We start from the raw sequence: 12,560 nt of genomic DNA on the forward strand, positions 1-12,560 counted from the left end.
CTCATCATATCGAATACTGCACACTCCTCCTCTTTAACTACAATGTCGGCATCATCCCTCTCCTTTGTGAAGACAGAGACAAAGTATTCATTAAGAACCCTGCCCACATCTTCCACATCCATGCATAAATTCCCTTGTATATCTCTGATAGGCACTACCCTTTCCTTAGTTATCCTCTTCCTCTTAATGTACTGATAAAACATTTTTGGGTTTTCCTTGATTTTACCTGACAATATTTTTTCACGTCCTCTCTTTGCATTCCTAATTTCCTTTTTTACCCCTGCACTTTTATACACCTCTAGGCTTTCCACTTTTGCCAGATCACCTCTCAGTTTTGTAAAATTTGCCTTCCACCAATTTAGAACTTTTGCTCCTATTCTAACTATATCCTTTTCCATAATAATGCTAAATTTGTCAATCTTGAATGACCCACCAATTCTTCTAGCTCAACAATGGGAAGTCTGAAGCCATAGTCTTCAGAACCTGCCATAAAATTCAACATACTCAGCATTCATCTTTTGATTTTGTCTCTATGAAACATTTTGAGACTTTTTTTAAAATGATAAAGGCTCTGTACAAATACAATATATTCTGCTGTGCAGTTCGCACAAATACTGCCTACTGGAATACATGAATTGTCAACAGTTCTGTAATGATTTAAAATTCAGGCTCAGCTCCAAAATCACTTTTTCTCCAAAACGAAATCTCCTTACCCTGAAGATAGCTGGGCTTCAGGTCTGTAGTGTTGGGGAGAGCTTTTTCGACAATTGTACACCTGTGCTGCAGAAGTTTCTCTATTAGCTCCAATCCTTGAGGTCCAAGAAGCTCAAACAACTAAAATGAAATGGAGAGTTTTAAAACAAAAAGGCTTATCAAATGAATTATTTACACAAACGCTCTTAAATATAAAGTTCAGTGCTTTCCTGTCAGAAAGAGGTAACAATATCTGTGCTACAAAATAGAGTCTATTGTTCAGTAAAATGAACACTTTGAACAGTGTGTTCGCGTGACCACAGGATGGCTTATGTAGTTTCTCTGCAGCACTGTTGAGACATTTATTGACCATACCATACATTGACAAATAAGTAAAAAGAAAAATGTCTGAGAAAAGAAAAGCCAAAATGAACGTGAATACAGAAATAACAGCAACTTTTATTTTTATATATGTGTATACATATATATATAGCGCCTTTAACGCAATAAAACATCCCAAGTTGCTTTGCAGGAACATTGTATAACAAAGTATGACACCGAGCCGCAGATGATGATATTGGTCAGATGATCAAAAGCTTGGTCAAAGAGGTAGGTTTTAAGGAGTATCTTAAAAGGAGGAAAACAAGGGAGAGGCGAGGGGTGTAGGGATGGTTTTCCAGAGCTTGGGGCCTAGGCAACTAAAGGCGTGGCCACCAATCATGGAGCAACTGAAATCAGGGATGCACCAGAGGCCATAATTAGAGGAGCACAGATATCTTGGAGGGTTGTGGGACTAGAGGGGATTAGAGAGATAGGGAGGGGCGAGGTCACAAGGGATTTGAAAACAAGGATGAGAATTTCAAAATCAAGACATTGCTTGACCTGGAGCTAATGTCGGTCAGTGAGCACAGGGGTGATAAGCAAACATAACTTGGTGCGAGTTAAGACACGGGCAAGAAAGGTTTGGATGACCTCAAGTTTCTGGAGAGAAGAATGTGGGAGACCAGCGAGGAGTGCATTGGAATAGTCAAGTCTTGAGGTAAGGAAGGCATGAATAAGGCTTTCAGCAGCAGATGAGCTGAGACAGAGGCGAAGTCGGGCAACGTCACGGAGGTGGAAATCGGCGGTCTTAACGATGGCACGAATATGAAGTCAGAAGCTCATCTCGGGGTCAAATGTGACACCAAGGTTGCGAGCAGACTGGGTTAAAGGAGGGAGTGAGAAAACTGGGACTACAGACCTGATAGTCTAACATCACTCAGGGAAAATGTTAAAATCTATCATAAAGAATTTGATAACAGGACACTTAGAAAATAATGGCAGGACTGGGCTGAGTCAACATGGATTTATGAAAGGGAAATCATGTTTTTCTGAGAACTGGTTAACAGACAGAAAACAGAGAGTAGGAATAAATGGGTCATTTTCAGGTTGTCAAGTTGTGATTAGTGGGGTACCACAAGGATAGTGCTTGGGCCCCAGCTATTCACAACCTATATCAATAATTTGGGTGTGGGGATTCAATTTAATATTTTAAAGTTTGTGGATGACATGAAACTAGGTGGAAGTGTGAGTTGTGAGGAGGATTCAAAGACACTTCAAAGGGATTTGGAGAGGCTAAGCGAGTGGGCAAAAATTTGGCAGATGAAATACAATGTGGAGAAATGAGAGATTATTCACTTTGGTAGGAAAAACACAAAGGGTATTTCTTAAATGGAGAGAGGCTTGGAATTACTGAACTTCAAAGGGACTTGAGTGTCCTTGTTCATGAGTCACTGAAAGCTAACATGCAGGTACAGCAAGCAATTAAGGAAAATGATATGTTGGCCTTTATTACAAGAGAATTTCAGTATACGAGTAAAGATGTCTTTATATAGAGCCTTGATGAGACCACACCTGGAACGGTGTATGCAGTTTTGGTCTCATCTAAGGAAAGATATACTTGTCATAGAGGGAGTGCAACGAATGTTCTCCAAATTAATTCCTGGGATGGAGGCATTATCCTATGAGGCAAGATTAAATAGACTGTACCTTTATTCTCTGGAGTTCAGAAGAATGAGAGGTGATCTAATCAAACATACAAAATTTTTACAGGGCTCAACAGGGTAGATGCAGGAAGGATGTTTCCCCTGGCTTGGGAGTCCAGAACCAGGGGACAGTCTCAGAATAAGGGGCCAGCCATTTAGGACTGAGATGAGGAGGAATTTCTTCACTCAGAGGGTGGTGAATCTTTGGAATTCTCAGCCCCAGAGGGCTGTGGAGGCTCAGTCATTGAGTATGTTCAAGACTGCGATCGATAGATTTCTACATACTAAAAACATCAAGGATGCGTGGATAGTGCAGGAAAATAGTGACGATGATCAGCCATAATCTCAGGGAATGGCGGAGCAGGCTCGAAGGGCTGAATGGCTACTGCTGCTCCTATTTCTTACATTCTTAATCTCAGACTGATGCCAGGGAGAGGGATAGAGTCAGTAGCTAGGGAAGGGAGTTTGGAGCAGGGACTGAAAACAATGGCTTCAGTCTTCCCAATATTTAATTGAAGGAAATTTCTGCTCATCCAGTACGGATGGCAGATAAACTAACACGGTGCTTTCGGCTGATGTTACTGAGGGGCAGCATGTAGATGGCAAATTGTATCTCATAGGAGCATTTAATCATCAGTCTATACCGATGCATATAATCTTCAATCCCAAAGCACTTAATTCAAATAATGGAAGTCCACTGTCCATCAAACACCATTTATTGGAAAAAGAACAGAAAATACGATTAAAGCCCCCTCAGTATGACAAGTTCTAAAAGAATATTAAAATCTGTAACACTAGATTTAGTATTGTTCAAGAACAATTCAGCATCACCCCTGGCTTCAAACAACAGGCCAAGAGACTGAAGCCTGACCAGTTTCATAGAGCAGAATTCGAAATTGTCTCGCAACGTTTGTTTTGTATGTATATATTTTGTAACATTTACGCCGCATGGAAGATGGCAGGATCCCCAAAGACACATTGTACAGCGAGCTCGCCACTGGTATCAGACCCACCGGCCGTCCATGTCTCCGTTATAAAGACGTCTGCAAACGTGACATGAAATCGTGTGACATTGATCACAAGTCGTGGGAGTCAGTTGCCAGCATTCGCCAGAGCTGGCGGGCAGCCATAAAGACAGGGCTAAATTGTGGCGAGTCGAAGAGACTTAGTAGTTGGCAGGAAAAAAAGACAGAGGCGCAAGGGGAGAGCCAACTGTGCAACAGCCCCAACAAACAAATTTCTCTGCAGCACCTGTGGAAGAGCCCGTCACTCCAGAATTGGCCTTTATAGCCACTCCAGGCGCTGCTTCACAAACCACTGACCACCTCCAGGCGCGTATCCATTGTCTCTCGAGATAAGGAGGCCCAAAAGAAAAAGAAGAAACACAAACACTATCACATACATGCATGCATACACACTCTCTTTTCAGTTCTTTTTTTTCATAGTAACTGAGGTTGCACTGTTGTAACTGGGCTTGCTAAATTGTTGGACTGGGAAAGAGGTAAATAGTGCTACTGAAATGACTTGGAAAGAAAGCTGTAAAAAAAATTCTTACCAACTGCAGGTAACACGTAAATATCACAGTTGTATCAATGTCTGTATTTTTTTGAATTCATGATCTGGATTTGGGTGCCATTAGCAACGCCATCATTTACTACACATCCCAAGTTGCCCAGACAAGGTGGCAGAGTGTCTTTCTGAACCATGCAGGTTGTTATTCTTTGTTTGTGATGTGATACAAATGAGTGCCTTATTAGGCCACTTCAGACAGCAGTTAAGAGTTAATCACATTAGTGTGGATCTGCAGTCATGTGGGCCAGACCAAGCAAGGATGACAGGATTTCTTCCCTTAAGGACATTAGTGAACCAGCTGGGTGCTTATGACAACTTGACAGCTTTGTGGCCATTTTAATGATAGCAGCATCAATTGGCTATTGGGCTTTTGTGCCTTTACCACACCCCTTTCACCTCAATGACTGCCAATGGAGCTTCAACCACCCTGGAACTACTAAGATTCCTTCCCAAATCCCTCTGGCTTCCTACCTTTGAAAGCATATTGACACCCATCTTTTAACACTGCTTCTAACTATCGCAACATAAAGAATAAGACAAAGACAAAGAGAGAGAAAAAGAAACAGAAACACAAAGAGAGAAAAAAGCAGTACAAGAGATAGAGAGAGAACACAACATAAAAAAAACAGGAGCAGGACTAGGCCATTCAGCCCCTCAAGCCTGCTCCACCATTCAACAAAATCATGGCTGATCTGATTGTGGCCTTAACTCCACTTTCCTGCCTGCACCACTCCCCCACCCCATAACCCTCGCTTCCCTTGTAGATCAAAAATCTGTCCAACCCAGCCTTGAATATATTCAATGACCCGGCCTCTACTGCTCTCTGCGGAAGAGAATTCCAAAGATTAACAATCCTCAGAGAATAAATTCATCCTCATCAACGTCTTAAGAGGGAGAACCTTATTTTTAAACTGTGCCCCAGTTCTAGATTTCCCCACGAGGGGAAACATCCTCTCAGCATCTACCCTGTCAAGCCCCCTCAGAATTTTATATGTTGCAATAAGATCACTTCTCATTCTTCTCAACTGCAAGGAGTATAGGCCCAACCTGCTCAACCTTTCCTCATAAGACAACTCCTTCATCCCAGGAACCAGCCTCATGAACCTTCTCTGAACTGCTTCCAATGTAAGTATATCCCTACTGGGACCTTTCCAGAATCTAGGGGATTTTGGAAGATTACAACCAATGCATCTTCTATCACTGAAGCCACTTCTTTTAAGACCCCAGGATGCAGGCCAGCAGGTCCAGGGGACTTGTCAGCCTTTGGTCCCATTAGATTTCCTAGTGATTTTTCTCTAGTGATAGTGATTGTTTTAAGTTCTTCCCCCCTATTGCCTCTTGATTTTTTGCTATTCATGGGATGCTTTTTGTGTCTTCTACTGTAAGGACAGATACAGAATACTTGTTCAAAGTCTCTGCCATTTTTGATTCCCATTTTTAATTCCCCTGGCTCATCCTCTAAGGGACCAAAACCTACTTTGGCTACTTACTTCCTTTTTATATATTTGTAGAAGCTTTTACTGTCTGTTTTTATATTTCTTGCTAGTTTACTCTCATACTCTAGTTTCTCTTTTTTTAAACCATCCTTTGCTGCTTTCTAAAATTTTCTCAATCTTCTGACCTACCACTCATCTTTGCAGCATTGTACACCTTTTCTCTCAATTTGATACCATCCTTAACATCCTTAGACACAAATGTGCATCCTTCTCCAAGTTTTTCTTTCTCAGTGGAATATATCTTTGTTAAGAGTTATGAAACCACATGAACCACATCTCTGTAACGGCTATCGTATCATTCCTATTTATTTCCATTTGTGTTATCAATTCATCCATCTTGTTACAAATGCTGTGTGCATTCAGATCAAGAGCCTTTAATTCTGTCTTTTTACCATTTTTCCCTACTCTGACCTTATTTGCTGGTGCACTCTTATGCTTGTATGCTCTGTCCCTTCCTGTCACAGTCCGGTTATCATTACCCGTATCGCTACCCTGCTAAATTGCCTTATCCTTTCCCATTAACTTTCTAAATTTCCCCTTATCTGAACCCTCCCCACCACTACTTAGTTTAAAGCTCTCTCTACCACCCTGGTTATATGATTCACCAAGACACTGGTCCTAGCACAGTTCAGGTGAAGGCTGTCCCAAAGGTACAACTCCCTCTTTCCCCAGTACTGGTGCCAGTGCCCCATGAATCAAAACCCATTTCGCCACACCAATCTTGGAGCCACACATTCAACTTTGTGATCTTATTTACCCTATGCCAAGTTGCTCATGGTTCAGCTAGTAATCCAGAGATTAGTACCTTCGTGGTTCTGCTTTTTTAATTTAGCCCCAAATGCTCACATTCCTTCAGCATAACCTCTTTCTTAGTCCTACCTATGTCATTGGACCCACATGGACCACAACAACTGTCCTTCCCCTCCTACTCCAAGTTCCTCTCCACCCCCGAGGAGATGTCCTTAACCAAGGCACGGCCAGGCATCACGCTCACGGCTGCAGAGAACAATATCTATCCCCCTAACTATACTGTCCCCTACTATTACTACTACTACATTCCTTTTTACTCCCCCACTTGAATGGCCCCCTGCACTACAGTACTGTGGTCAGTTTGCTCATCCTTCCTGCAGCCCCTGCTCTTGTCCACACAAACTGCAAGAACCTCGAACCTGCTGAAATGCAAGGACAGGGTCCTCCATTGCTACCTTCTGGATTCCCATACCTGCCTCACTCATTGTCACAGCCACCCGTCCATGAGAACAGACCAAAGCTGAAGTACCTAGCCTAAAGGGTGTGATTGCCCCCTGGAACAAAGTGTCCAGGTAACTTCCCCCTCCCTGGTGCATCGCAGTGTCCAAATCTTGGACTCCAGCTCATCAAATCTGAGCCGAAGTTCCTTGAGCTGCAGAAACTTACTACAGAAGTAACTGCAGTGAGTCACACTGGTGTCCACCAGCTCCCACATGCTGTCCATATGGAGAAAAAGAGGGCCTGTGCAAGAGAATGCATACATATGTGTGAAGGAGAGGAAAAGTAAAGGAAAGCCAAGCATTTGCATCCCATTCATCTGGACAAGATTGAAACCCAGGTATGAAAATGCAGTGTGCTAAGCCAATGCTCTCGGCAGTATTTTTTTAAAAATAAAACTCTTATTTTCATCACTGCATAACAAATAGGTTTAACTACAGTTCTTTTCTACGACTACTACTGAAACATATTTCATATATCACTAAATTGTTTTCAGACATAAACATTGATCAAAACATCTTCCAGAATTTTTTTTAAAACTGGAAAACATGATCCTTTTAGAAACTTGAAACACAATCATAGAATGGTTACAGCACATATGGAGCCCATTCTGCCCTACATGTCTATGCTGGCTCACTGCAAGAGCAACTGGGCTAGTCCAACTTCCCTGCCTTTCCCGATAGTCCTGAAATTTTTTCTCTTCAGATAATTATCCTTTTGAAAGCCATGATTGAATCTGCCTCCACCACACTCTCAGGCAGTGCATTCTAGATTCTAACCACTTGCTGCATTAACACGTTTTTCATGTCAACTTTGGTTCTTTTCCCATTCACCTTAAATCAGTGTCCTTTGGTTCAGGACCTATTCACCAGTGTGAATAGTTATTCCCTATCTACTCTGTCTAGCCCCTCAGATTTTTAATACCTTTATCAAATTTCCTCTCAACCTTCTCTTCTTTAAGGAGAATAGCCCCAGCTTCTCCAATCTATCTATGGAACCCAAGTCCCTCACCTCTCGAAAAATTCTTGTAAATCTTTTCTACATTCTTTCTAATGCCTTCACATCCTCCCTAAAGTGTGGTGCCTGGAATTGGACACAATACTACAGTTGAGAACAAACTAGTGTTTTATAAAGGTTCACCATAACTTCCTTGCTTTTGTAATCTATGCCCTTATTTACAAAGCCTGGGATCCCAAATGCCTTATTAATCACTTTCTCAACCTGCCCTGCCACCTTCAACAATTTTTGCACATACATGCCTCGGTCCCTCTGCTCCTGCACCCCTTTTAAAATTGTATCCTTTATTTTATATTTCCTCTTCTCGTTCTTCCTACCAAAATTTATCACTTCACACTTTTCTGCATTAAATTTCATCTGCCACGTGCCTGCCCATTTCACTTTGTCTAAGTCTCTTCACGGTTCACAATACTTCCAAGATTTCTGTCATCTTCAAATTTTGAAATTGTGCCCTTTACACCCAAGTCTAGGTCATTAATATAGATCAAGAAAAGCAGCTGTCCTAATACCGGCCCCTGGGGAACCGCACTGTATACCTTCCTCCAGTCTGAAGAATAACCATTCGCTCTGTTTCCTGTCACTCAACTTCATATCCACGCTGCCACTTTCCCCTTTATTCCATGGGCTTTGGCTTGCTAACAAGCCAGTTATGTGGCACTTTATCAAATGCCTTTAGGAAGTCTATGTACACATCAACCGCATTACCCTCATTTACCTTCTCTGTTAAGTCATCAAAAATCTTCTTTCAATTATTCAAGTTACGGTGCTATAGGTGGGAAAAACAGCTATATAGCTTACTCCCTAGCAACCCCCAGGCTGCCTTACCTCATTTTGAAGTTCGTCGTCACTTTTAGTAGATGCCAGCATCTCAAACAATGTTTCACACAAGTCATCTGTCATTGGTCTATCTGATGGCTCTTGTAAGGTTTCAATAACATAGCTATCAACTTCTTGCCTTAAAAATGAGCCATCCACTTTGTTTGAAGATTTTAGATCTGGACTGTCAATTGATCCATTTTTTAAACCTCCTTGATGATTGCTTAAATACTTATTATAATCTAGACTGAAATCCTTTTGGTTGTTTAACTCCCAGTTCAACGGCAATTCCTCTGAAGATTCCAAAGCAAATGAATCAAATGAGAAATTAATGTTTTTGCCAAAGTGTACTTGAGAATTTTGGTTTGCAGACTCATTTGCACCAATTAATTTCTGTAGTTCTTCTTCACTAAAATGCGAGGCAATTCTATACACTGCATTGCAGGCAGCAGTAGCAGCTGAAGAAGGGAATGGCCCAAATATTTGCTTAACAGCTATTGTTTCTTCATGTCCAACGTGGTCCTTATCGTGAAAAGTTTTGAAGAGAAAAACAGCGGCACTTTCAACAGTATCCTGTTCATGCTCGATGCCAACTGTGAAGAAAATTCAGATTTTTACTTAAACCATTGAAATTTCAGCTGCTATGCATACATGTAGTAAAACAGTATAGTAGTGGCTACAAATCAACTAAAATATGACAAACTTCCTACAACTTCAATAAATATTCGTAAATGCAACATCAGGATTTACAATGTTTGATGACTTATTAGCTCAAGATTTGTTTGCAAAAATATCAACCTTGCAGTAGCCATTAGTCACTGATTGATCTTAACACATTGGAGATCCCTAAATACAGTGTAATGGGGAAGACATGCCATTGTAAAATGACATGATACAGTGTAGAATAAATTTTTCATAGATGCAACTTTGATACATCAAAAATCTGGCTATGTAACTACAATATGAACACAAGTTTAAAAAAATGATTTTTTAAATATGTAATATTGAAAGCTATATAATTGCCATTTTGGGTGAAAGGATTTGCAAAATTAAATAAGGCAATATTACAGCTAAATGCAGTAACTTTAAATCATGAATACAATTTCGAATGCCAACTTGGTCAACAGCATAATTAAATGTAAGCTTCACCGTTGTGATTTCTCTCTTGAATCCAAGAACCAGATCTAAAGCATAAACAGCAAGCCAGCTCTAATCCCGCCTGTACACTTCCAAGGTTTTCAATGCAAGGATTTGAATAAAGTATTCAATGTCACATTTCTAATCCAGGAAAAATACATTCAAAACAAAATTTACAAAGGATCATGACTACTTATAGCCAAAGTCCAAATGAGAATCGGTGTTAACTATAAATTACTATTTATGAAAGTCTTGATCAATGTGGTGTGTATTTCTGAAATGAGTTTTTTTCCTGTTGCAGGGCAACTAACCTTCACATTTATAAAGCATGGAGTGAAAACATCTATGCATTTTATTGATCAAATTATGAGCATTAAAAATGTTATTTTCTTTTCTGCACTGACCCAATGCCATATTAACTTTAATGGTCGCTATAGAATTTTTTGCATTGAACATGCACTGGCTTTAATGCTCACTTTATGCTGGTGTTGGCTACACCTACCAATATAAAATAGAACATATTAGAAGCAAAAAAAAACACAACCCACAATCCATTAACCCTTGCAAAGCCAAGGGCAGTACTTTCAACATCCTCAAAATTGGTGGAACATTACAAGGTGGGGTCAACCAAGATAATGAATAACAATTTTCCAGGATGAAGAGCCTTAGGATATTTGAAAGAACTAATGTTTATGACATGATCAAACAAAGACAAAAAGAAAAGCCAATCTTTGGTAGCAGACTGTTTGGAAGTGATCCCTTCATCCTTTAGTAGAGCTGAAGATTCTATTACTCATTTCTATAAACATTACAAACAAAAGAAAGCATGTCAGGCTTAATCCACTTCGCAATACCTAAAGCTCCAATCTGTACTTGCTTTTGCCAAAAACTATTATGCATTATAAAATAGCTGCAGCAACTCAACATCAAAGCTCTCAAAATTGTTAATGACCCAAAATGTGGTTCAGCCTAGTTTGCAATGTTCGAATTAATTTTCATTATGCACAGTTCAGCATAGAGGGCACATTGAATACACTTTCTACAACAAACCATTTTCATAAATTCTGTTTCAGAAATACCACAAATCAAATTTGCCTTTTGATAAAGTAGAACGAGAGTAGATTTTATGTTGTAGTACATTTCCAGTTCAAACATAATTACCACTTTCAAATTATAACCTGACTGTAGTAGCCTCAAAACAAAAATTGTCAGACATTGAAAGAAGGTTGATACTAATTAGAAGCAACATATCAACTTTTCCTGTTCAAATCTGTTACATGTAAATTTTTTAAGTCAGTAAATTTTCCCTCACCAAAATACTGCCCACGAGCAAAAATAGTGTGTAAGGGCACAAAACTACCAATTAGGCACAAGGGTGCTAACACAATGTCAGAAGTACACTTACAGTATCAAATCAAAACTAAAATGACAGCTTCATGTTAACATACTGAAAATGAGCCAAAAGAATTTCTAAAATTTAAAGTTAAACTAGACAATCAACAGTCCATCTTTACTAAATGACAGCTGGACAGATTCACTTCCAATGTCAAAACAAAGAAAATTTGTGTTTAAGGGTATGCTAATCCTAGACCAAACGATTCATAAGGATGTTAGGGAAAAATACATTACATTTCATGACACTGCTCCCTGAAAGTGGCAAAAAAATGTTCTTTTGCAAATTATATTTTATTTGTGAACCCAAAATTAAAATTGGCTTATTAACTTAAGAGTCATTGTTATTCAAATGATAGTGTGTGGACAAATCACTGAAAGCAAACCAAAGATAATCAGGGGTTACTTCTGAAGGTGGATGCTCAGGTGAATAATGCTTACAATCTATTACTGTCAACTTAGTCATAGAATTAATAACTGCATTTTTATTATCCAAAATAAAATCCTAAAGCACAACAAATTCACAAACCAATTATCTTGTGTATATTTGTACACATTTTCCACTATATACTTTAATAGGTGATAAGATACAAATGGCTTTTAATAGCATTAACTTTATTGTAATAATATGCTGTTGCAAAGGAAAAACGCCATTCCAGTTTGCTCAGTAGCTAAGTCCTGCTTCAGAATTAAAGACAGTTCTTTCCCTGCCCCAAGCCTTTTCTCTAGTTCCTGCTCAGTCAAGAACCTAATAATATTTTGAACAGTACAACCGACTAGGTATTAAAATATCAGGGTTGGCTCAGTGATAGCACTCTCCATGAGTCAGGTCTTGAGTTCAAGCTCAACTCCAGATACTTGAGCATGTAATCTAGGGTTCCATTTCAGTACATTGCTGATAGAATGTTACACTTTTGATGAAATGTTAATTTGAAGTCCCATGTGCCTTCTCAGGTGAAGATGAAAGGTCCCATGGTACTACTTGAAGAACAGTAGATAGCTCTTCCAGTGTCTTTGCCAAAATTCATCCATCAACATTAGTAACAAATTGTGTGGTAATTTTGCCTGATTAAGCATGAAGCTATTCCTCAAATTAAACCCTGCACATGGCCTCTTCAGTTCTTATCCTAGGTCCCTTGTCCTAGAAATATAATCAATTTCTGTG

At 39.6% G+C, this 12,560-nt stretch overlaps 1 protein-coding gene across 3 annotated transcripts in view; it reads right to left on the reverse strand.

Moving 5' to 3' along the window:
- ascc3 (activating signal cointegrator 1 complex subunit 3) overlaps positions 1-12,560 on the reverse strand; it is a 740,670-nt gene that overhangs the window by 671,582 nt on the left and 56,528 nt on the right. For all 3 annotated transcript variants that reach the window (XM_068026887.1, XM_068026891.1, XM_068026900.1), the window contains exons 4-5: positions 8,876-9,459; positions 714-834 (exon numbers count right to left, since the gene is read on the reverse strand). In XM_068026887.1, the coding sequence (XP_067882988.1) occupies positions 714-834; positions 8,876-9,459 (705 nt within the window). The remainder of the gene's footprint in view (positions 1-713; positions 835-8,875; positions 9,460-12,560) is intronic.

This window comes from Heterodontus francisci, chromosome 3 (assembly GCF_036365525.1).
Source record: "Heterodontus francisci isolate sHetFra1 chromosome 3, sHetFra1.hap1, whole genome shotgun sequence".
Lineage (NCBI taxonomy): Eukaryota > Metazoa > Chordata > Chondrichthyes > Heterodontiformes > Heterodontidae > Heterodontus > Heterodontus francisci.